A 24,003-nucleotide genomic window follows, 5' to 3' on the forward strand; every position below is an offset into this window, starting at 1 on the left:
TTATTTTATACCTAAAAATGTTTAAAATTTGAATTTTGCATTGATACCATGATGCGTAAAAGAGTAAAGACAAACAAAATTGACGTTATTGACCGATTTTAAAAGAAACGTCAACAAACAAATTCAAAAACAAAAATAACTAACGTCACAAGATCTCTCCAATAGGGCAGTTTTAAAAGTTACTTACAAACAACTTGTCCATTTTACAAAAAAAAAAACGGTAAAAAAGTGATATTTACCCTTATAATATCCATTTTATTTCATAAAAAAAAAAAACAAATATCAATACACAGTTGTTACAGGTTGATGACAGCTTTTTGACCTCCTAGCCTCTCACGGGATCAGTAACCTTAAATATTTTTTTTACCACAGCTATTGCAAATCAGTAGAATAGGTGTTTATATCTATTCAATATTGGTAGGAACGAAACAATGTAGGCAACTCGAGAAAATACCTTTCTCTTTATTTCTTTCGAAAAAGCTTATGATTATGCTAATTTTGTTTCTACCAGCCTATGAACGTACTCTACTTGCTAAATAAAAAAAACCCCGACAGTAAACTGGACAAATCATCTTAAGCGAAAAGTCAGATGATTGTACATCTGACTTTTCGGATTTCTACATTGATTTAAATCAATGGATTTCTATATCCTATTTTCCCACCATCAATTTCTCACACCAATAAAGCTAAGAAGTAAAATCAAATATTGGTGTCTTAATTAAGAGATGATTAAGTCACAAATATTCTTTTCCAGTGCGCGCTAACTTGTACCTACTCGAATATATTTGCAAACATTCGGTTATCTACCCCGCAACTATGAATCTGGTCAGCAACTTTCGTTTATGTTATAATTTTGTTGTACCTCTTTTTGCGGCTGGAGTTATAATGTCTTACGATATCTAATAATGCGAAACCCAAAATAACGTTTAAAACTAAGCGCCGTAATTTATTCGACACAAACTTACTTATAAGTACAGTAGTTTTGGTCGGAATTTATTAAAATCCTGTCTTATTTCCCCTTCAAAGCTAGGTATAATTTACATATGTTGATGTAATATTACAAAATCGCCAGACGATTGCGGGCTAAATGAATAGCTTATGTCCTTTATAACCTACTTAATGCGTCAGGAACAGAAATTACTGTAAAACCTAAATCCTACACAAATCCTACACAAGCTTAGCATTTCATCTGGATAATACATCCGTCATCCTGCTCACGTTCAATAATTAGCTAGCATGTAGGGTGAAATCAAACAGGTAGAGGTAGGCACTATAGGTAGAAGGGTGGTACATGTTTCATAGATATCCTGCGCGGGAAACGCGCAGAAAGGGATGTTTACTCTTTGGCCTCGCTTCCACTCTCGTATCATCGATCACGGGCCATAACACCCCTGATAACACCATTTTATACAATGTTTTGACATATCAGTCAGAACATTACTTAAAACAAGTGTTCTGTGTATTCGAGTCGTAAAAATTGAAGAATAGGACTTTCAGGGTTAAATTATTGATTATTCGCAACAGAATCAACGAGATATACTCAAACTGTTGTATTGAACCGAGCTTACGACATTGTGAACGACCATTTTATACTGTTGCATACGTAAAGCTGAGAACGCAGGTAATTTTTATATTAATAATGTTTTTAGGCGCGGTAGTGTTTAATAACAACGTAGAATTGGAGATTTAGCTTTAGGCGCCATTTTACACTGCGCCAATCGTGAATTAAGTGCCAAATAAGAAGTAATTGTGTAGATAATGAGTGAGTTGTTATCCGCCTAACGCGTTTGATGTGTATTGTTACCGATGTTACGCATCAATTGTGTATTTATTGAAGTGCGTAGACCGTAGGGAGTGTAAAGCCCGCCAACGAGTTCGCACGCACACGACGCGCGACTATTCTTTATGAATCGTATTTACAATACAGCTACGCAAGATTGGGTGGGGTGCGTAAGAAAGTGCGTGCGGCCACAGAGTGTTAATAAATACGTATAACCATAGATTATGATGTCGTTTACGCACCCTCTTAAAAAGCGCGTAGTGCTCTTGCTTTTAAGTGTTAGCCATTACTGGCATTCGATGAGGTTTTCCATTTTATACGTATTTGATAAAACTAACCTTGTAATCTTTTTTACATAATTTGATAGTTTATTGAAGTTAGGATCGGACTTAAATCATTGAATATGAGCAAGGTATTATTACAAGAATAATTTCAGGGTTTATTTCTGTGAAGGAACCATTGCCCACTTCTGAGATTGGTTGTAATGTTTCAGGTTAACGCCGGAACACGCAAGATGGATTACAGGGACAACATACAAAACCAACCTGAAGAACAAGAGACAGAATTCATAATCGATCCAAACGAGAATCCGGCTCCGATGACGGGGCCAGACCAAGAAGTCTTTCATGTGAGGGTGCGCCCCACTCCTTCCGGGCTTCTTTCTATCAACGTCATAGGGACGCAGCCCGTTGAAGTGGTGCGACGAAACTGCCCTATGACTACTGGTCTGATTAGCCCGGTCTCGTCGAGCTCGTCGATGACCGGCGAGGCACCGCAGTGGCCGACAGGAGAGTCTAGTAGGGATGCGAGGGAGGCTAGGGAGATGAGAGACATGAGGGACCAGATGGAGTCATCTGACGAGGAATACGCAAGGATCGTTCGCAAATCTGAGTTACTGGGAGCACCCTACGAGAACGCCTCACAGGGACACCCCAGTGACGAGGACCCGATCGACAGCTTCATCCACTTCGTGAGGTCCCTCCTCAGGAGTTTCCAGGATGACGAACTGAAGCTAAAAGTAATGGACGACATTTCTCAAACGGTTATCAATGCTAAGTCTGAGGAGATTAAACGTATTAAAAAGTAAATGTTTCTTGATGTGGTATATTATTGTTAGACGAGAAATTGATCATCTTTCTTGACATATTGTATTTCATTCATTCAATAAATGTTATTATAAGGTAAATTTGCATTTTTACTATGGATAGGTATTAGGTGTATGCCTTTCGTGGATTGCTTCTAAGACGTAGTAAACATATTTTAAACACGTTTATTTTACCTTTTGGGACTTTCAAGGGTCATAAAAATGAAACCAAGTATATTTCGGCAACCGTTTATTCATAAGTCACCCCTGCTTACTAGCAAAGTTGTCTTTAACCTATAATGTAATCTAATTATACAAAGTTCCTGCGCCTCAACTTTACGACTGCTTCACACACTTTCTATTATCTGATTAACTCCATACAGTAAGGAAGCCCAAACGATTTTTATTTTCTAAATTACCTTTTACATATTATTTATTTGTCACAGCTAAAAATATCGATTAGAGACGTATTTTGTCTTAAGAGTTTGCTTTTTGACTTAAAGTTTTAAATATCTATGGAAAAATATTCAGACTCATTCTGATTTTATGTATTACATGCCTGTAAGGAGTTATAACACAATGCGAAACTAATGACGAATATTCTCCGACACACACAAGACGAAAACAATTTTAGTAACAAATATTGTTTACCAAAGATGTAATTGAAAGGATATTGCATTGAAATTTGAAATATCATTAGTTTAAGCTTCCTTAGACATGAAGCAGTCAAATAACACAAAGTAACGCGCGTAACAATTTGTAATAAGCAAGTCATTTACATTTTTTACATAACACAAGCGCCAAATTCGGCAGTCCCGAGAAATATAACTGCAAGTATAAGAAGCATCATTCATTTCAAGAGATTTTAAACAATAGACTGATGTCCAAATTATACTAAAAGCTATGCTTTGTAATAACACAAGTCATGGTGCTTACGCTAACATTAGTCAGTTGTGGCTTAGAAGAAAATTGATTTATTTTAAAATACTCTTATATAGGGTTAAACAGAAATAGTGGCGGTATTCTTTTGTCTTAATTACTTTAAGTATTTCTTAGTAGACACGTCGCTAATATAGTATCGTTACTTCTATAAATTCTTATACGAAAAAGGAAGGAATTTTCATGTTCCGTTGTGCATGTGAATCATAAATGCTATGAAGTTTATTCGCCATATAAAATAAGACGATAAACTGCAGATCACACAACATTATTTTTAAATATAAAGCTAATATCAAATTTAGACTTAATCGAAATTTTGAATAAATAATCTAATAAAATAAATAATTTAACAGTCATCTCAATAAAATAAAACCAATTGCTTCGAAGCCACAAGAAATAAATTTAAAACGCCACTAAAGAGTTATAGACGAGAAGATTGGAAACAATAGAAAACACCCATGTATACTAAAACGACACTTATATTTTAAATGTATTTTTATCTTAAATCTGGTAAGCCCACGTCCAAGTGCAAAGACTTGCAATACACTGGAAGATATACTCTGAAACTATTAAAATAATGTGCGAAAATGTTTTAAAGTGTAGAACACAGCTTTATTATTGGTCAAACATTTCTGCACTTTCTTCCAATTGTTATAACGTTATTTGAGTGTCTTAAGACAAGCTATTGACTATAGTTTCAGCCACCACTATCTTTCTAAAGAAAAAATATTGTAGTTGTGGGAGAGAGCATAGTTCGCTGTCACGCCGCCACAAACACAATCATACTTTAAGAAGTGGCTGTAGGCTCGTTTAATAATTAAGAAGGCTTTAAACTCAACAGTTTTAAAATAAGTGTCGTTTAAGTATGTCACCAACAGATATCAAATTATTTAATGCTGAGATCGTGATTTTGGTTATAATTTTCTCAGTTGCAAATATTTAGAATGGTTAAATTATAATGTTTCGCAAATTAATAGATATTAGTATCATAGCCCACGCTTCGATAGCCGACTTAACTAGCCCTGTCGGCGTCTCGTCAATAGATTTACCTTTTAAATTCATAAACGCTGTATAGGAAGTTTGACATGAAATAAATTAAATTCTTGTTATTTATTGGGGCCATCCCATTTGGGATTTTTATTAGGAATTGGAGTATTTCTTTGATAGCTTTCGGTCGATTGCGAGTCAGACTCGCCTGTAAAGTGTTCCGTACTATCGTGTATTTTAGAGTAGTTACTTTAGGAAAATTTAATTTTATAGAAGTATTTGAAATAGATACCCATTTACGTTCTTCCTAAATAAGAATTTATTAAAAATTAGATTAGTTGTCATTATAAAGCGTTTATGGATATCAAGGCGCACACATAAAACTCAAAAAAGATGTAAATATACAATCTTTATATATATTATATTTTACTTTCGAGAAAACACGAAACACGACCGAGACGCCATCTCTCGTCACAAAACCTTGTACTTTGCGTATACAAGTCTAAAAAAATAATATATTCAAACATTGCCACATAATTTTACAACTAATTATATGTATAATGAAATTTTACACGTTTGTCTGTTAACCATTCACGATCAATTTCATTGAAGATATCAAATGTTTATTTCTAGACAACTTTTTACTCACAAATGCTGCAATACTTCTATGAAAAGAATGAACTAAAGCATTTTAGCTTTCAAGATTACTGATGATGATAATTATAATTAACATTTCACTGATAAATATGCAAAATCAAATAAACCTAGGTACTTTCATATCCTTAATACGTTCTGCCAACTTTCCTCTACATAATATCGTGAATGGTTCCCACACAGTCGCGCGTAACCCTTTAAAAACAGACGTACCGCGTTATTTGGCATTAGTACGCGACGCCGTCCTCCCCTATAACGTATGCTTGCACATCTGAAGTTTCCGACTCGTTTCAGAAACAGACTGACCTGTGTGCCCATCGAATACATTGACTTTACGAAACCTTAAATATATCCTTATTATGATTCAGTCTTTTTCCAAAACTTATCATTCAATACACATTGTGATTTGCTTGAACTTTTTTTTTTTACTTTTATGAGTAGACAGATTTTGATTTAGATGAATAAAATTGTAAGATATAATGTTGTTGTTAACTTTTCTGTTATTATAATTTTTGACTGCCAATTGTATGTTTGCTAGACATTTTAAACTTAACCATGGCAGTCAAGACCTAAAACTGTGATTAAATTTAATATTAACCTTCACATTACATTTTACAACTTGCATGTTAATTTTGAAGTCAGTACAAAAACTTTAGACGTGCAAGCAACTAACTAATATTAAAATTAAAAAAATACACGCGTTAACTGTTTAATCACGCCTCTGCTTGTCTGATTAATAGAAATCAATATTGTAGGCACTGATCACTAAGATATCTTAAAAAATATTTACAAGTCTTACAATTAAAACATTTTATATAATATTTCTATATTAATAAAAACTAATAACTTTTCAATCATAATATTATTACAATCTAGTACTTCATTTACAGTCATAAACAATCGTATTTCAACTGTGATTGGTGTTTGTTTGGAAGAGTCCGGTTTTACAAAAATATATCTATGTATGTACCAAAAGTATATAATATGCGTGTCCTATACGCTGTGCGCGGGCGCAGGCGTTAGTTATTGCGAGTAAGACACCTTGTAGACATGTTACAGCTTGTCACGCGGACCGGGGGGACCCCTTTGCCCATTTTTAGTAAATAGCCAGTGATATGAATAGTCGTCACACAACATGAGTACCTGCTGGTACAATAAATATTAACTACTTGACGTCACGATTCCGGGTTAAATCGAAGCGTTAATTTTAACTAAATATGCTTTAACCTGTGTATATAACCAACTGAATATATAAAATATAATATACTACTTTAAGTATTTTACGTTATACAATACAAATATTATACTTTGTGATACACTAGCGGTAAATATAGTAATATATACACATATGTACATAGTAAAAATATCGTTATATCATTCATCTTTATTTATATTATAGATTATGAGTGCTTTATTGTACGTTGTTATAATTTTAGCAACTTTTGAACTTTATTTAAAGAAGTTGCCAACCACAATTTATTGTTGCATTAGAGTTATCATTGATTTGCGAATTCTCCAAAGCCGTTTGTTTATATACGAGTATATCTCTATAACAGCACAAAAAAAAACATTCGGGAAAATGGTTTTTAATTGAAATATGAACTACATTGTGGTGATATCATGTTTTAATGTCAGAAAAATGATATATGGTTAGCAACCTTCGTTTTAATATTTCGCGTTTTAAGCTAAGCACATCAAATCGTAATTGGCGTTTATTTTAAACTCTTTATTTTAGTATTCATTTAATTGCCCTATTTGGTACCTCAGTAAAGCTAGTTGTTGGCAAACATCTTGTGCACACCTGTTTGTTTGCATTGATGCTTAAATATGCGCGATATTCAGACGCATCGCGAACACGTGCTCGCATATGAAAGAAAGGCCTTATCTTTAAAATACAAAATTAACCTCTTTGTTAGAGGCCTTTTAGATGTAACTTCTCTACAATTGTGAAGAAATTGAGTCGCTCAAATTTACGAAGCATCGAGTCAGTCATTCGTATTCAATAACGATACATTCAGTGTTGGTCTACTGTGTCTATTCGCCTCCATATTTAATTTTTGAGTGATAGAGACAGCATGACACTTCTGGACGACTTTTCTGGGTGTATATCAAGGAGTCTGCCAACAACTGCATAACATCAATCATATAAAATTTTACAACCAAGGTTTTATATTGAGCACTGCTTTAAACAGCAATAAAACCTACATTACATAATATATATCAGAGCTATGCTATACTTTATAAAGGCTAAATTCCACCAACTGTTCCAGATTATAAATCGGACGAAATTTCTAGATAAATGTGACTATTTGATTCTGAATAGTAAAATTTCTAGTATATAATTATTTGTAGATAATGTTAAACTTGTTTAAAGAGCTATGCATTAATATGTAAGCTATGTTTAAGGCTAAATTCTCACAGACTGATTTATGGTAACCTATAGAATTATCGAACTGTAAACGTAGTTGTAAGGCCTAGTATATTTACTATTTACCTATCAATTGCTTTAAGTGTATGTTCCCGTGTTTTGTTGGCTTATTAATTTGTTTTGGCAGGAATAGTGCTAAGCAAATGCTTTGTGATGTTTATGGCAGCCTAAGTATCGCGTGACAGCGTTTTGTATTTTTCGTTTAGATGTTGGTTCTTAAAACACTGTACAATTCAAAGTGACTGTTTCTCTGGTTTCCTTCGTTTTGGTTTACCTTTAGCGATGAGTGATTCCGCCTCCTGCAGGGTATGTACAAGCTTGTCGGGCGGCTACTGGAAGTCGGCGAGCGACTGGCGCCAGGTGGCGTGGAAGGGGATGCGCAGCAGCTTGAGCTTGGTGTGCGGCAGCTGCGCGGACAGCAGCCGCTGCAGCGTGGGCAGCGGCAGGATCTCCACCTGCGGGGGGCCCGCCACGGCCGCCAGCTCGGGCGGCAGGCGGCAGCCCGGGACCGGCTTCAGCACCGGGATGCACTCGCCCACGTCGCGCTTCTTGGCCTCGCCCGCCTGCTCGCACTGGTCGATGAACAGCTCCGTGACCCGCAGCAGCTCGATGGTGACGCCCCACATGAGGTGCGTGAGCGTGCGCCGCAGCCGCAACACGCCGCTCAGCACCTGGCGGTTGGTGGTGGCGGACTGCGACACGTACGTGGGGATGATGAGCAGCCGCTGCACGTTGCTGCAGGCGGCCAGCGCCTCGTCGAAGCCGGGCTTGACGTCGATGTTGACGAGCTCGAGGCGCGTGAGCAGCGGCAGCGTGGCCAGCGCGCGCAGGATGTCGGGCGCGGCGCAGTGCGGGGTCCCGCGCTCCAGGCGCAGACGCCGCAGCCGCAGCAGGCGCGCCAGCACGCCCGCGAACTCGGCGCGGAACGTACACTCGCCCAGCTCCAGCGACTCCAGCGCGGGCAGCGAGCCGATGACCTCGCAGGCGCACCAGCCCAGCTCCTTGATGGACGTGAGCGACAGATGCTGCAGCTGCGTGAGCGCGGCCAGGTGCGACAGGTCGCGCGCCAGCGACAGGCCGGCCATGGACTTGAGGCGCAGCTCGTGCAGCAGCGGCAGCGCGGCCAGCGGCGCGGGGTCCAGCAGCGCGTCGCGGATGGCCAGCGCCGACAGCGCGCGCAGCCCCGGCAGCCCGCGCGACACCGCCTCCACCGCGCGCGCCGGGCAGCGGCACATCTCTATCCTGCACACCGTACCGCAACGTTATTGTCTAGCTCATGAGTTCTATCTCTCAAAACAAAGGAGTATGTACTGACCTCTCCAACGTGTCGACAGTGGATATGTGTTGCGCGAACTGCTCCCAGAACACGGTGTCGTTTTGTGGCAGTAACATCTTGCGAAGGTCCAGTCTCTTGGTACCGTGACGTTTTAGAGCCGCACATAAACCCGCCCAGTCACTTACCTATGTATAAAAATGAAAATAACAGAAATAAATTTTATAGAAAAAAAAAAACATGCACTAGATATGACTGTTCAACAAACAATTAAAGTAACATCGAACCAAAAATGTTCTCTTCTTAATATTAATTAATATATGTCTTACATGTGAATTCTTCATCCTGACATGTCTCCAGAGCGCGGGCGTGGCGGACAGCTGGCGCCACAGCTTGCACACGCGCGCACAGTGAGCCAGGTCGCGCATGCCCAGGTATTGGAAGATCTATGCAGTTTTATAGAAAATAAGTACATCTGTTTTGTTACGCACACACTTGCAACTTTATGGTAACAGAATGTTTGTTCTTAATCTCTGAATATGTAAAGTTTATTAAATCACAAGATGGCGCACTGGTGTAGCCGTTGTCCGGTAGTTATGTAGACACTATTTACATGGCATAATTTTCAATGGACTTCAAAAAAGACGAGGTTCTCAATTCCTCTGTATTTTAACTTAGAACTTCGTACAGAATGAATCGATTACGTTCCTTACGGGTTCCATAAATATTTGACGATTGAAGTGGACTCATTAGTTGTTTTTTAGTCTTAAAGGCACGTCTTTTTTGTATTTAAAAACATAATATGAAGACTCATTTAACCGTATCTTACCTGTACAACAACATTATAGTTCTTCTCTTGTGCCTTATTATAGAAGGCTGTGAAGTGGTCAGTATCGTCAGGTTTGGGCCTGGGTCGGCGGCGCGGCGAGGCCGTGGCCGCGGTCACCGCGCTCGGCGACGACGCGCCGTTGGCGACACGACCGCCGCGACGCTTCTCCTCACTGCAAACAATACTCGTATTAATACTGAAATTAAGTGATATTTAATGAGGCTACTAAAATAAAAAGACTACGGCTACGTTGTAAATTCGTACGCTTTAGAATAATGACGGTCACTTTAAAATTTCGTTTGCAAGATCGTATGTTTCGTTGTTAAAATAAATAACTAATAGCGGCCACCTTTAGTCCACCGCAGACATTACTCTATAACGTACAAATTTGCAAAACTTTGCGAGGGGAATTCATATTGATGTTTTACTCAGGTTCATTTAAAGTATCGACCATGTCCAAAATGTGCCCGAGTAAAATTTTGGTAGTAAATGATTGAAAGTAAAAAAAAGCCATGGGAATAAATTAAAAGACAATGCACCACTTGAAATTACAATCAGAAACAAATAATAAAAAAAATACGTACCTTATGAACAAATAAATAATTCCGGTGTACCGTCAAATCAAAACGTGTAACGCAATATCACTATTTTATTTTGCACTTCGATAAGTTTGATACATTCCTTTACACATGGTTAAATATTGTTAAATAAAGTTAAAAATAAACAACTTACGACCACAATCAACTTGAAATTGTAGTCAACATGTTTTTATTTAAATAAAAGTTACAATAAATTATGATGGATACACATGCATGAGTGAAAAATACAATTATACCGTTTTTTTTTGACAATTCAAATAAATCTTGTGGCTTACAAAATTAACAAGGTGCAGAAAAACTTACAAAAATGTAAAATGTCTTTGAAAGATCAAATCAGAGGCAATTTATATAGGAAAGCTTAAATATGAGATGTGTATGTTATCATTGTGAAAACAAGACACCACTTCGAGCAGAGTAGTTCCATCTTGCTTGCACAATGACACCTGCCCTTCCTTAAGGGCCTATAATAGATAGTTTAATTGAAAATGTAAACATAACATTATCACATTAAATTATAAAAATGTAATTAACAGACACAAAGGTACATTTTTTGAGTTAAAAAATCATTTGTACAAACATTTCAGCTGAACATGGACAAACTTAAAAACTAACCTAAAAATAAAAGGAAAATAATTATAGTGACATTTGTAAACATGGATATTTTTTTTACTTTAAATGCAATGTGTAATAACTTCTTTGTAGAGATAAATCTTCTAATTTAAACTGTTTCTCTATGGATTTATTTTCCGATTTAGTAACTATGTCATCTGGCACAATTAAATTAAAACTAGTCTCAAAAAACTTGTGATTTTTAAGTTAATAATGATGACTCCTAATTTACAAGGTAAGCGTTTTTACTTTGTTTTACAATAAATAGACTAGGTAGTTATTGATTCAGAATTCTTAATAATTTCTAAATACACAGACTTTTTTTTTTCTTTTATTATTATTGTGTATTTTTAGAAGATGAAAAAAACACGCAACAATAAATTACCAGGGAAGTATTCTTTGAGTATTTAACCTATACTTTTCTTGTATTTTTAATTTGCAATAGACATGAAATCACTCGCTTTCGGAGCTCCGCAAAAATGTGCCTTGTAGCAAGCACTATTTGTTTTTTTGTGTCACCTGAGCTACATACTATAGCTACAGGTGTCGACCGAGTAGTTGAGTGTTTTTTTTACTCAATAGTATTCAAAAAATAATAACTCCTCCAGAATGGGAAATTCTAAAGGAATTAATTATGGCATTTTCTTGATCTTAATACTTGGAATTGTTTCCACGATATAGTATTTCTTTTATACCTTTATGAAGAAACATCTCATCTATCATAATCGTCAGCAGTGTAAGGTCAACTCGAACGTTACGCTTATGCGAACAATATAATAAGGGTACTTAGTATAGAATGCCAGGGCCAGAGGCTACTGCGACCTCTCCTCATATTAGCTTCAAACCAAGCCCCGGCTTCCCTCTTAACACCAACACTGCTGTTACAACACCAGATTTGACAGTTTTAGAACAGTCTGACATTCTAGTAGTTCTCACTATTCCAGTCTAATAATTAAATACTTGAATCACCAGTCTACGAATATGCATTTCCTAATCTAATTGTGATTATATGTTTAACTTACGTTAACATTTAAAGCGATATCAATGCATATAGTTATAAGGTTCAAATTTAAATGACTTACTTAAATAAGTTGTGATGATTCGTAAATTTCGTGTGAAATGAGTTTTTATTACAGCTTCAATAAAAAGCTATGTGGACTACGTAATGCGAATTTGACGTTTTTCGTTCAACCTATGACTTTACGGAAAATCCATAAATTTTCACTAATTGGGTATTTTCGATATAATTGCGTGGGTACCTACTGTAACATCCGTAACTGTTAGAGTATTAATATAAAAGATCTATTAAGGCTATTGAATCTATACAGAGCTATATCTGAAAGCTCAATTTCCTATTTTGAATTACTATTTCATTAAGATTGTGGTATATGTGAAATATTATTTTAAAATACATCATAGCTGCTAGATTCCATTGAGTTTCTTCTTATGAGCACTGGTGATGTTGTTCATTTTCTTTCTTTCTATTTCGTTCATTTCTTACGGCTCTTAAAATTCGTTTCACAGTAGTTGTTTCTCAGTGAATTTGGTGTATCCTACAGCAGTTAGATAGACCTTTGTGATCACCGATGTATCAAGCTGCGATTTTTTTGTTGTAGAAGGCGTCGAGATTATGACGACAACTAATACGCAGTGAATTGTTTGAGTTAACTCCTTAAATGGCGGTCGACTGTGAAGCTTTTCACCACACTAGATGGAGCGATCGCGATTGCGATCAATTTTTTTTGCACTGGTTTTTAGTTCATACCGTTGTCGTCCTCTTGTTGTCACTGACAGCACTTATTGCGAAGCAGACAAATACACATATAACTTTACTGGTCTGCATTTGACTCAGCAGGTTTTTAGTGAAATTGTCGTGTTTATAAGGTGAGTGGGGGTGGTTCACTGTCGCCGGTTGTGCTGGGCCTGGTCCCCGCCAGCGCGGGGTCAGTTGGCGGGGTGCGTGAGCAGCGTGCGGGGCACGACCACGAAGCGCCTCCCGTTGAGCACGGCCAGGCCCTGCGGCGGCAGCGCGCGCGGGGCCGCGCCGCCCGCCACCGCCCACACGCGGGACCCGTCCGCGCCGCCGCCCGCCACCTGGTGGAACACAGGGATTGTAAATCAAACTGTTTGAGGAGTTGTGTGGGGGCCAGACTTTAGAATTGTCGAAACAATGTTCATGTTTTATTTGGGGTGTACCAAAACAGACCATTTGTAGTCTCTATTCAAGTTAAAATGTTTACCGCACAACAAAGTTGACGCGAGTCATTTCTGTACTTGCACAGGTAGATACTTTTACAAAATGATATAGTAAAAATAGCCTAAGTTATCAGAAAACTTCATTCTTTCACTAAAATATGTCATATACAATCAATTATCGCCTATATCATATTAAATGTATAGTATTGTTACCTTCATCCTGAGCATGAGCCTCTTGTCGCGCGGCACCTTCCCGGGCACGGGCACGCGGCGCGGGACCGGCGTGGCCACGGGCACCGGGACCGGGACCGGGACGGGGGTCGGCAGTCCGGCGCCAGGCTTGTGCGGCTCTAGCGGCGGCGATGTGGATTTGCGGCAATTCTATACAAAAAAGTGTAAAATACAATAGTTTGTGACTAAGGAACCTTTATGGCTTTGAATAGTTCGCTGCTAAATGACAGAAGTGGCATAGGCGACTTATTACTGATACTCATTATAGTTTACTAAATGGGACACATAACAAAGCTGGTTTCAAGCTGACGACGAGTAAGCTGGCGGGTTATTAAAATGTATCACAATCAAAAGTCCTTTATGCGACTTAACTTAGAATACGCTTACCTCAGTTTTGTAGTTGCAAAGAAAAACAGCAAGTGTCTCTGTATGGTCCGTACCTTGCACATGAAGGGGTGCGGCGGCGGCGCGTGCGTGTAGCCGGCGCAGGCGGGGTGGTACAGGCACAGGCACGCCGCGCACGACAGCGACGGCACGGCGCCGCGCCCGCACGACATCGAGCACGGCTGCACCGCCACCCGCGCGGGGGCCGGCGGCCGGCCCGCCTCCGCGCCAGGGGGCGACGCCCGGGCCGCCTCAGGCCGGTACGGCTCGGGTCGCGTCGGCTAAGCCATGGGATAACAGAACATTTTCATACAATACGATTTTCAAAATTAACGATAAAAAATCGAAATCAATTAATAAAAATCGCTTGTTCGAACTATTTCTTATACTATTTAAAAAAAGGAAAATATTCAACATGAGCTTCGCCTGATTGATAAAATAGCAAATTACCTAACATAAAAAGAACATAAATGCAACAATATACACATACCTGTACATCAATCTGCGCAGGGGGCGCGGGCGCAGGCGAGGCCACAGCTTGCGCGGGCGCGGCAGTGGAGGGCGCGGGAGTGGGCGCGGGAGGGGGCGCGGGAGGGGGCGCGCTAGCGGGCGGCCGCGAGGCTAGCGGCTGCGACGGCCTGGCCGACACCGCACTACACTCGCCCCCGCTCAGTACCCGCAGCGGAGGGTTAATTGCACTAGTCAATTAACCCCCCGGTTTGTATTCGTACATTATACACGCGTCATTATATACTATACTTTGTTACTGAGCTTTGTGACTAGAAAAGTTACTTTAAACCGAGATTCAAGACACTTTTTATTGTTACTAAAACATAAACCCACTTTGAACCACCTTAAATTTAGATTCCAAACTTTAGATATTGTTTTGAAAACGGTTCAAGAGTGACATATTTATAAAAATGACATTTAACAGCTCAGTTTTACAAAGTTTAGCAAAAATTACGCTTTGAACAGATTATATAACAAACAACTTTGAATATTGATCACAGAAATCAATTATCAGAGTTATTAAAAAACGATACAGAAAATAAAAATTGCAACAACAGCCTACAGTTTTGTAAAGGAATGTATCAAACGTATTTGCGTCGCGTTGATTTGAGGATCACCGAACTTATAAACTAATATAATATACGTATATAAATATAATATATATATTTTTGCATACCGTAGTTTTGTGTTAGAAAAATTAATATTTCATGCAAAAAGGACGGAATTTAAACGAACGTAGAAAACGTGTTGCACGTATCGGACGTACGATTTCTTGCACACCTGACAAGTTATATTATTTGTACCTAGTACGTTACCTGACGTGAGTGGTTGACCGACAAGCAATCACAGTTCATGTATGTCAATAGATGCATAATTAAAATATGTTTCATCGCACGACCGGCACCACGCGATTGCTTAGCCTGGGTCTATCATATCTTACACTACGTAATGTGTAGGAGTAGGACTAACTTTTTGTAACATAATTTTTCTCAGATACCCGACGAGTGACGACTTGTGTTCGGAAGTACAAATACGTAAACTCGGACGTTTTAAGTGTAAAGTTGGAGAATCGTTGAGTATCGGAGACTAAAGACACCCATTAAAAGTGGTATAGTTATGTTACTCCACACTTAATAAATCTATTGACGATATCTCTCAATGAGCGGCTATGTCTTTGTACATAATGTAATATTAGGTACCTCGGCTTCTTCCAGGCGGCGCTGTTGTTGTTGTCGGCGTTGTTGGTGGTGGCGGGTGTTGCGGGCTTCTTCTGCGGCTTGGCGGGCGCGGGCGCGGCCGCGGGGGGCGCGCTGTTACTTAGTCGGGAACCCATCGATTTCACCTGCTTGGTTAAAATTGATTTTTAATTGTGTTACAACAGAATTGGTAGTAGATTGAATGGACATCAGGATGGAGGTTAGTTTGGATTTTTATAATATTCTTGTAAGGTTGTTAGTCAATTAAACAACCAAACGCAGTCTAGAGTAGGGATGTTACGAGGTAGTTTATCGAAACCGAAGTCGGAGTTTTTAAATTTGTGATTTCGGAATCGGAACAAGAATCGGTTTTGGAGGCGGAATCGAAGACGATGTCGAAGGCTGTAGCTGTACTGCATTTTTCTTTTTAGTTTCTTGTTTAATTAGTTCTTCGTATTCAGTATCAGAATCATTCAGTATATAATATGTCAGAAACTGGGGATTTGTTTCTCTCGCATGGGTAGGTCTTATGACTCCAGTAAGAAAGCATAAGTATTGGCTGTGGGGTACCTTCAGCTTGGCGGGCGGTGACTTGTTGTTTGTGGGGGCGGGCTCGGGGCTGGCGCCCTTGGGCTGCTTGGGCTTGGGCGTGCGCTTGCCCTCGGCCGCGGCCGGCGCGGTGGCCGCCACGGGGGAGTCCACGCGACGGATCAGCTTCGCGTCTCTGTACAAATATTATACTATTTATATGAAGATTAAATAAGAAACTTCTGACTATATTTAAAACTGAAAAGGTTGATTTTCTAAAAATGGCTGAATATATTTCAATCCTATCGCAGTTCCTCAGCATCTGAAGATAAATATACTTTTATATATCATTTTAAGTCATCCACAACATTTACCTTATAATTTCTTTCTCAGGGTCGTCCACGCCGAGAGGTTCTTTGAAGAAGGAGAAGTTTTCTACTGTCAGTCCGGTGCCAGCCAGGTGTTCTGCGATCTGAACAAACAATATTTCTTAGTACCTCAACTCTATACAACTGAAATATCACGCTAATTACATATTTCGACTGAAAATTTTTATTTTAGACCAGAGCAAAATTTAATAAGTATTATAAATTTTTCACACGTCAGTTCTTGAACTCTAATTCTTCTATTATCAGAAGAATTAGAATCAGAATTATTATGAGGAGCTCGTGTCTAAGCTATAACCGCATAAGTGATTCGATCACAGGTTAAGCTATGCTTAACGCGGTTGGTCCGTGGATGGGTGACCATCTTTGTCATAACGAGTTCCTCCGTGTTTCGGAAGGCACGTTAAATTGTGGGTCCCGGCTGTTATTCCTACATCTTTGACAGTCGTTACAGATAGTCAGAAGCTGAAAAAAGTCTGACAGCCAGTCTAACCAAGGGGTATCGTGTTGCCCAGGTAACTGGGTTGAGGAGGTCAGATAGGCAGTCGCTCCTTGTAAAATACTGGTACTTAGCTGAAACCGGTTGGACTGGTAGCCGACCCCAACATAGTTGGGAAAAGGCTAGGCCGATGATGATATCAGAATAGTGTCTAGGAAAAAAAACATGACTATATCATTAGCGTCTGGGATCGTCTAGATGGCATAAAAAGCAAGGATACAACACTACGCGTAAAGTAATCTCGCTGCCATTAAGGCGAGACCAGCTTTAAGAGCATAGTATAGGTAGTAATTAAAACTCATTTCTCAACCCACCTCCCTCGTAGACCTCAGCTTCTTCCCATAGGGCGTGTAGTAGTAGATATCGGCGTTCCTCCTGGAGTGCGCGTCGAGCGCGGCGCGGTACACGAGCTCCCGCTTCCAGCCGCGCTCCAGCGGCACGCGCAGCAGCGGCGACGACATCTCCGTGGTGGCGCGCCGCCCGCGCTGCGCCGGGGACGACGCCGAGCTGGCCTGCGTGGGGGAGCGGGAGATTACAATTTGGTGTGGTTTGTACTTTATATGGTGAGAGAAATGGCTTTTTTATGGTTAAAGATGACTTTTTGGTGATTTTTTTGTCTGAGTGTGTTTTAAATCAGGTTTAATCAAGATGTTTTGTTTAACAACAGATTTTTCAGTTTTAACATTTTATTAAAACTGAAAAAAACTGTCAGGATTTTTATGGTAAACACAAAAAGCCATTTCTCTTGATTCATTTTGAATTAATAAATAAACATCAATAGGCAGTGCTGAAGCTTTCGCAAGGCGGGCAATATAGGCATAGGCACTACCGCACAGCATTTTAATGATGATTATATTGCAGACTGACAGGATAATATATTAATATTCATGTATCTTTGAAATCAAAATAAAGTGTCCAACTATAGAATGCAGCGAGTCGATGATGATACATAATTAAAATAAGTTATAGATCTAGGTTATGTATTCAAGCTAATATTAAATTGAAACCAGTCCTCTGCTGGGTAAAATTGAATGAAAAGTACAAGTGACTAAACAAATACGACCCGTCACATGTTTGATTTTTAGTCACTACCAAGGGTAAAACTGTGGAACGCTAACACGTCAGATTAAAAAACTGCCATGAATATTAATACAAGTACCTATACAAATATAATAGGTTTTATTTCGGCCATTACGCAGGTATCGCCTGACTACAACAGTATAAAAATTATATAAATTCATAACTAACTTCTTTTACACCATAACCTTTCGATACACAGAACATGCAACAGAAATAAAAATAAATTTACCATTCAACCATTCTGTAATACCTACATAACACCTGCATAAACACACATATCATTCAATACATATAAATTAAAACCAAGATTAACTAAGTATAAAACTGAAAAAAATACAGAATAAGCAATTTTTTCAAATATTTTCAACTTTTAACTTAAGTTCATTTTTTACCCAACTGCATTAGAACTTGGGAAAATTAACGCTTGTGTCACAAAAAAAAAAACAATAAAAATAGAGTATCTCTATAATTATTGTTTGTTTAATATTGTCTTAAGGAATCACAGACACAAGGTGCACTATTAATAAACTATATCATACTACACATCAACTACTAGAAACATATAACAACAGATATTACAAAATCTACTAAAAATAATAACAAAATGAAAAACCTTCCATGTACCAATACCTAACCTTACGTGGGCGGTATCTCTGTATTACTATTTCAACGGCTGGCTAGACCAAGAATAACATAAAATGTGTTAGTTAACGTAATAACGAATTACAACGATTAATTACATTGATATTAATATAATAATAATTATCCTTTATTTCAAGAAACTAGGGTCCAGATACATATATAACTGTACTTGCCGCACAGTGACAAAAATATATATAAATATTAAACTATTTTTTCAATTAAGAAAATATTAGGATAAAAGCAAGGTGGGAAGTGCGGGGCAACAGCCTCTGCCTTGCAGAGGAACACAAACTGCTGATTAATGAAATGGAATTAAAGGTAGTTTGCTATAAAAGAAGAGAAGAATAAGGTTATCTAAGGTGGCCCCTTGTGGAGATGGACAAGTGTAAGAGGAAGAAAGGACTTTGAGCCGACACTAGGACACATAAGACAGAGCAGTAAAGGTATATTAAATACAGGATGGGTTTATAAAGCCACAGAGAATACTTTTATCTCTATCTTATAGATAAATATTTAAGCATCGAGATTTAGTACTGATAATGACTTAATTTAAAATTATTTATAATAACTTAATCTAGTCTATTGGTACATAAAATTAACTAAAATGTAGTTGAATATACATTTGTCCCACAAACTTCCACAGTTTACACATTTAACACACACTCACAAGTGTGAGGTTAACCAACCTTTTACTCTTCAACACACCCGCATACCCTTATCAAATATGTTTATTAACTAAGGTTAAGTCTAATATTTAATTGGATCTAAACCTAAATTGCGGGCTATTTTGTTTATCTATATGCCTACCATAAACAAAATACACCGTAAATGTATGCATATTTCTTAATTTTTTTTTAACAAAGCATGCAGTTTCTATAATTATCTTATGATTGTGAATTAACTTATATGATATGAAGTTTTCTTTAGAGCTTTCCTTGATCATTAAAATCATGAAAAATAAAGTAGCTAAAACTAATAGTGAAGTTAAAAATGAGTTAGATGTGGTATTGAACAGTCTATCAAAAAAAAGCTTTTAAAAATAACTTTAAATTAATTTAACTCAAATCTACAGTAAACTTATAATTCTGAGCTTGCTTGTTGTACAAAAACTTAAATAAAACTTATCAACCTCATACATATCTATTTACAAGTATGAAGATTAATTGGTCCCTTCAAACCGAAATTAAAGTAGTATTTTAAAACATATGATGGTTCTTTCATACCCGGGCAGTGTTGTGGTTGCTGCATTTTTACTGCCTAAGTTTGTGTTTCTAAAAGCGATTTACACAACTAAAGGTACCAATAAAAGTCAGGAAAGTCAATATAATCAATGCATACAATAGTAGGTTAATGAGCGATCTTTGTTGTTGTTTGTTTGTGTGATGTTTCTGATCTCTGAGGACCAGGTAGGAATAGTCTTGACCTTTTACTGCAGCCATGATGTCAGTTAAGGACCTTAACTTATTTTTTTTTCCTTGACCCACACTTCTGTTCGAACAGAACGGACTCTTAGTGAGTCTGCATGTCAATCAAAACATTTTTATTAACAATTAGCTTCAATAATCGCTTAGCAAAAATTATCAATATATCATTTTTGAAAGAGAAATATAACCCCTATAATAAAACAGTAAAATCTTTTATTAGTTTGAACAAATTACACATAATATTAACATTTAAAACAATTAATCAACAGGTTTTAGAAATTGAATTACAAATTATAAGTCTTTAAAAACTTATCAAACAAATATATTTTTTAAGAAAGGTTATATTTTATCCTTTCGAAAAACATTAGAGGTTCCTCCTATATAAAATAATTATTTAAAATTACTCCTTCCCCGCTAGGTTCACAAACCATGCAGAACAATTAAAAAGGACCTAACCTTCGGTTTTTTCTCCTCAATCTTAATTTGTAATGCTGGCTAGATAAAAGAAATATGTGTGTTAGTAAATGGTAATAAGTTTTTACTAAGAGATATTTGAACATGTTTTGCTTCATTGTGTTTTCATAATGTCCAAAAATCTTGTTGGTAAATGAATATGAAACATTTAAGATCATGTTGCTGGAGCTAGATTTTGTACATGAACATGTATATATTATTTCTTTTCATATTTTTTTCTTATTCAATTTCTTGTTTTTGTTGGCAGCAAAATTAAAATAGCTGGCAAAACAGCATTTTTTTATGTTGTCATCATTACTTGCCAATTCTTGAAGGCAATAATAGTGCCAATATTATAATTTAACCATTAATATAATTTAGTCAGCCTAACATTTTCCTTTCTTTCATTTGTTTTATATTATTTACATTCCTTTTTAGCTCTGGAACAGTGTTAGTCAATATAAGCAAAGCATTTTTTAGTACAAAGTTTGGTAAATAAATAAGATAACTCACATCAGTAGCTCCTTCTCCGTCAGACCTTGAAGACAGTGCTGAAGATGGTCTGGATCCGTCTATAACAATGAATAAATATGGAATAACTATTATACATGGGTATAAGAGCATATTTATAGTTTACTAAGTAGTGGTTGGCTGGCCCGTGTTGAAAGAAACATGACTTTGTTGTTGGATCTTGGGAATGATACTAGTGTTCTTTTGACACTTATATTCCTTGGAGTACCTACCGTTATTTCAAGATATAATCTATGTTCTCATTATTTATGTATACAAGAATTGTGATGTTTGAAAGGTTGAGCTTTGTAAACCTCTGAGATAAATATGGTTAAAAAACTATTAATTAAAGCGCATAGAGAAGTTAAGTTTACATCTCACAATGACATTTCACTCAGTTTTGTCAAAATAATCTCAAGAATGCATCAGAATGGAATCTGTTGAAAAATTATAGAATAGTATGAAACCTAACAGTTGTTACATTTCTAGACCTTACTTTTGCGGAGTGTTTAAGACATTAGTCACGTCAGAAATCTAGACCATTGACATAACCACAAAAACCGCAATATCTGTTGATTTCACAAGACTACAATTAAATTTTACTCAGCAGAGATGTTTCAACACTAGTTTAGAGCGTGTTATTTGCGCTTCAAGGCAGTCTGCAGAGAATTGGTTTTATTGCAATATCAATTATCCTAATGGTTATTGAAGAAATTAGAATTATATTAGGATTATAATGTAGTAATAGGCTATTAACACACATGTCATTATGGTATTCATTGGTAATCATTACTAAATGCTGCATTTATTATCCATTTTTACTCAATTACTCACTTTGCCATATACCAAGTAACATTATGCTAAATAGCCGATAATTATCTCTGAGATCTGGACCACTATTGTTTCAAACAATTTGAACTACATTTTAAAGTAACGGTGGTATTTTGGATTTTATAACTGTAAATTTCGGATTATATAATTAATAGAAGGGTAAAACCTTTTTATGCAAATAAATATATCATGTACACTTCCAAATAATTTACGGTAGGATATTATATTACTCACCGGTGTCTGTCCGAGGTCGTTTTGAAGCCTTGCCAGGTGCTGCAGGCATGCCCATAACAGTTCTCAGAGGCACCAGGTCTTTAGAAGCTGCTGTCACCTCTGCTCGAGCCGCTCTGAACATTATAAAAGAAAATATAAATTTATGAGTACAGATAGGAAATATCAAAATTAAAATCATAATGTTCATTTTGGAAGCTACTATCTGCTAATATGTGCTAATTAGAATAAATACTATAATAGTAACATGTACTAAAAAAGAGAGTCAGTCAGATTAGATGTCTGACCTTGTATGTTTGGGCACTTAACGATTGAATGACAGTTACATTTTTTTTTTTAATTGTAGGGAGAAGAAAACTAATAACTCACCCAAAATACGACAATAATCCTCTGTCTTTACATCATGTTTGACTTCATCAAAACCTATGAATTCATCTTCAGGGCCATCACTGAAGGCATCAGAGGCCCTCCGTTTGATGCCTCTCTTCTCATCTCCTATACCATGCTCGTAGGTATCGATCTGGTCAGAAAGTTCGTCTTCTTGTTTAATATCCACGTCATCTTGTGTATCAAGAGGAGTATCTCTGTCTCCATCGTCAAATTCTGGTTCTTCCTTCACTTCTGGTACTTCTGTAGTTGGTTCTGGCTCCGCTTCGGCTTCTGGTTGCTGTTCTGCTTCTAGTTCCGGTTCCGGTTCAGGGTCTGGTTCTGGAGCAGCTGGAAAGGAATGTTTTATTTATTATTTAGCTTAAGTTATTCTGTTATAAGGCCATTGTTCCATTTTCATTTATGCGTAATGCAGTAGTTTTGAATTCAACTAAATCAGTTCATTATTCACATATACATAATAATATAAGTTTGTTATATAAATATATACAATGTATAGCAATCAAATAAACTGAGAAATCACAATAAGGAAACATAAAGCAACTTCTGCACTAAGCAATTTAATCCTTGGACACAGGGTTTCAAAAACATTTAAGTGACCATACACAAATGCTGGCACAATCATCTACAACATGTACCCAGGCCATGGCCAGCTATACTCAGCTATTCATGGAGTCAATCATTTGTTGAGTAGACAGTACAAAAGGTATTTCTTAAAAAAAATATGCCCAAGTACATTTATCATTATTATGTAAACCGGTCGCGCTGGAGAAATTATGGAGAGGCCTACGTCCAGCAGTGGACTGCTATGGGCTGAGATGATGATGATGATGATGTAAACCAGTATCTTTTTTTAATTTGAATGTGAAATTATAAAATATGTCAAAATCAAAGATGTTTTCATTTTTTTTCAAAAAGCCAGCTTATAAATGATAGTTGCTTCCAATTGGAAGGATAACTTTAAAACCTATTGACACTTTATATTACTTATGGAACTGTGCTATGAAACTCTCTAAAAATCTAATAAGTCACTTTTTTTCAAAACCATTTCTTTTTATTGTTATACATCCTTAACTATATTTTGAAGAAAGAGTCACAGTATTCTTTAGAATAGTGATAGATTAATAAGATAAATTTTTCTTAAGATCAAAACTAAGACAATATAGATTATAAGCTGATATATTTTTGACCAAAACAAAAAAAGTTTTCATTGAAAGCAATATAATAATGTCCTACTTCACTATCAATGGTACTTAAATTAGTTTTCAATCTTTATTAAAAGAAGACATTAGACAAAACATTGTACTTGTTGTAAAATAATCTAGAAAAAAAT

General features: G+C 37.1%; 2 protein-coding genes across 3 annotated transcripts; one reads left to right on the forward strand and one right to left on the reverse strand.

Annotated features, from left to right (window-relative positions):
* The first annotated feature begins 69 nt into the window (after window positions 1-69).
* On the forward strand, window positions 70-2,962 carry LOC113494387. 2 transcript variants are annotated; one of them, XM_026872703.1, is made up of 2 exons: window positions 70-1,621; window positions 2,274-2,962. In XM_026872703.1, exon 2 carries the CDS (start codon window positions 2,295-2,297, stop codon window positions 2,865-2,867), a length of 573 nt encoding a protein of 190 aa, XP_026728504.1. In that variant the 5' UTR covers window positions 70-1,621; window positions 2,274-2,294; the 3' UTR covers window positions 2,868-2,962. The 2 variants fall into 2 exon arrangements, with proteins under 2 accessions (XP_026728504.1, XP_026728503.1); XM_026872702.1 differs by lacking the exon at window positions 70-1,621 and adding an exon at window positions 1,638-2,192.
* Window positions 2,963-3,101: 139 nt separating this feature from the next.
* On the reverse strand, window positions 3,102-22,384 carry LOC113493908. The gene is made up of 15 exons (XM_026871940.1): window positions 22,287-22,384; window positions 21,225-21,283; window positions 20,715-20,753; window positions 17,427-17,624; window positions 16,602-16,699; window positions 16,270-16,423; window positions 15,703-15,848; window positions 14,484-14,691; window positions 14,050-14,274; window positions 13,592-13,759; window positions 13,128-13,276; window positions 9,975-10,146; window positions 9,475-9,591; window positions 9,188-9,333; window positions 3,102-9,114 (listed from the first exon to the last, which is right to left on the reverse strand). The coding sequence occupies exons 1-15, from the start codon at window positions 22,339-22,341 to the stop codon at window positions 8,202-8,204; spliced, it is 2,847 nt and encodes a 948-aa protein (XP_026727741.1). The 5' UTR covers window positions 22,342-22,384; the 3' UTR covers window positions 3,102-8,201.
* Window positions 22,385-24,003: the final 1,619 nt, after the last annotated feature.

The sequence above is a fragment of the Trichoplusia ni genome, chromosome 5 (assembly GCF_003590095.1).
Source record: "Trichoplusia ni isolate ovarian cell line Hi5 chromosome 5, tn1, whole genome shotgun sequence".
Taxonomy (NCBI): Eukaryota; Metazoa; Arthropoda; class Insecta; order Lepidoptera; family Noctuidae; genus Trichoplusia; species Trichoplusia ni.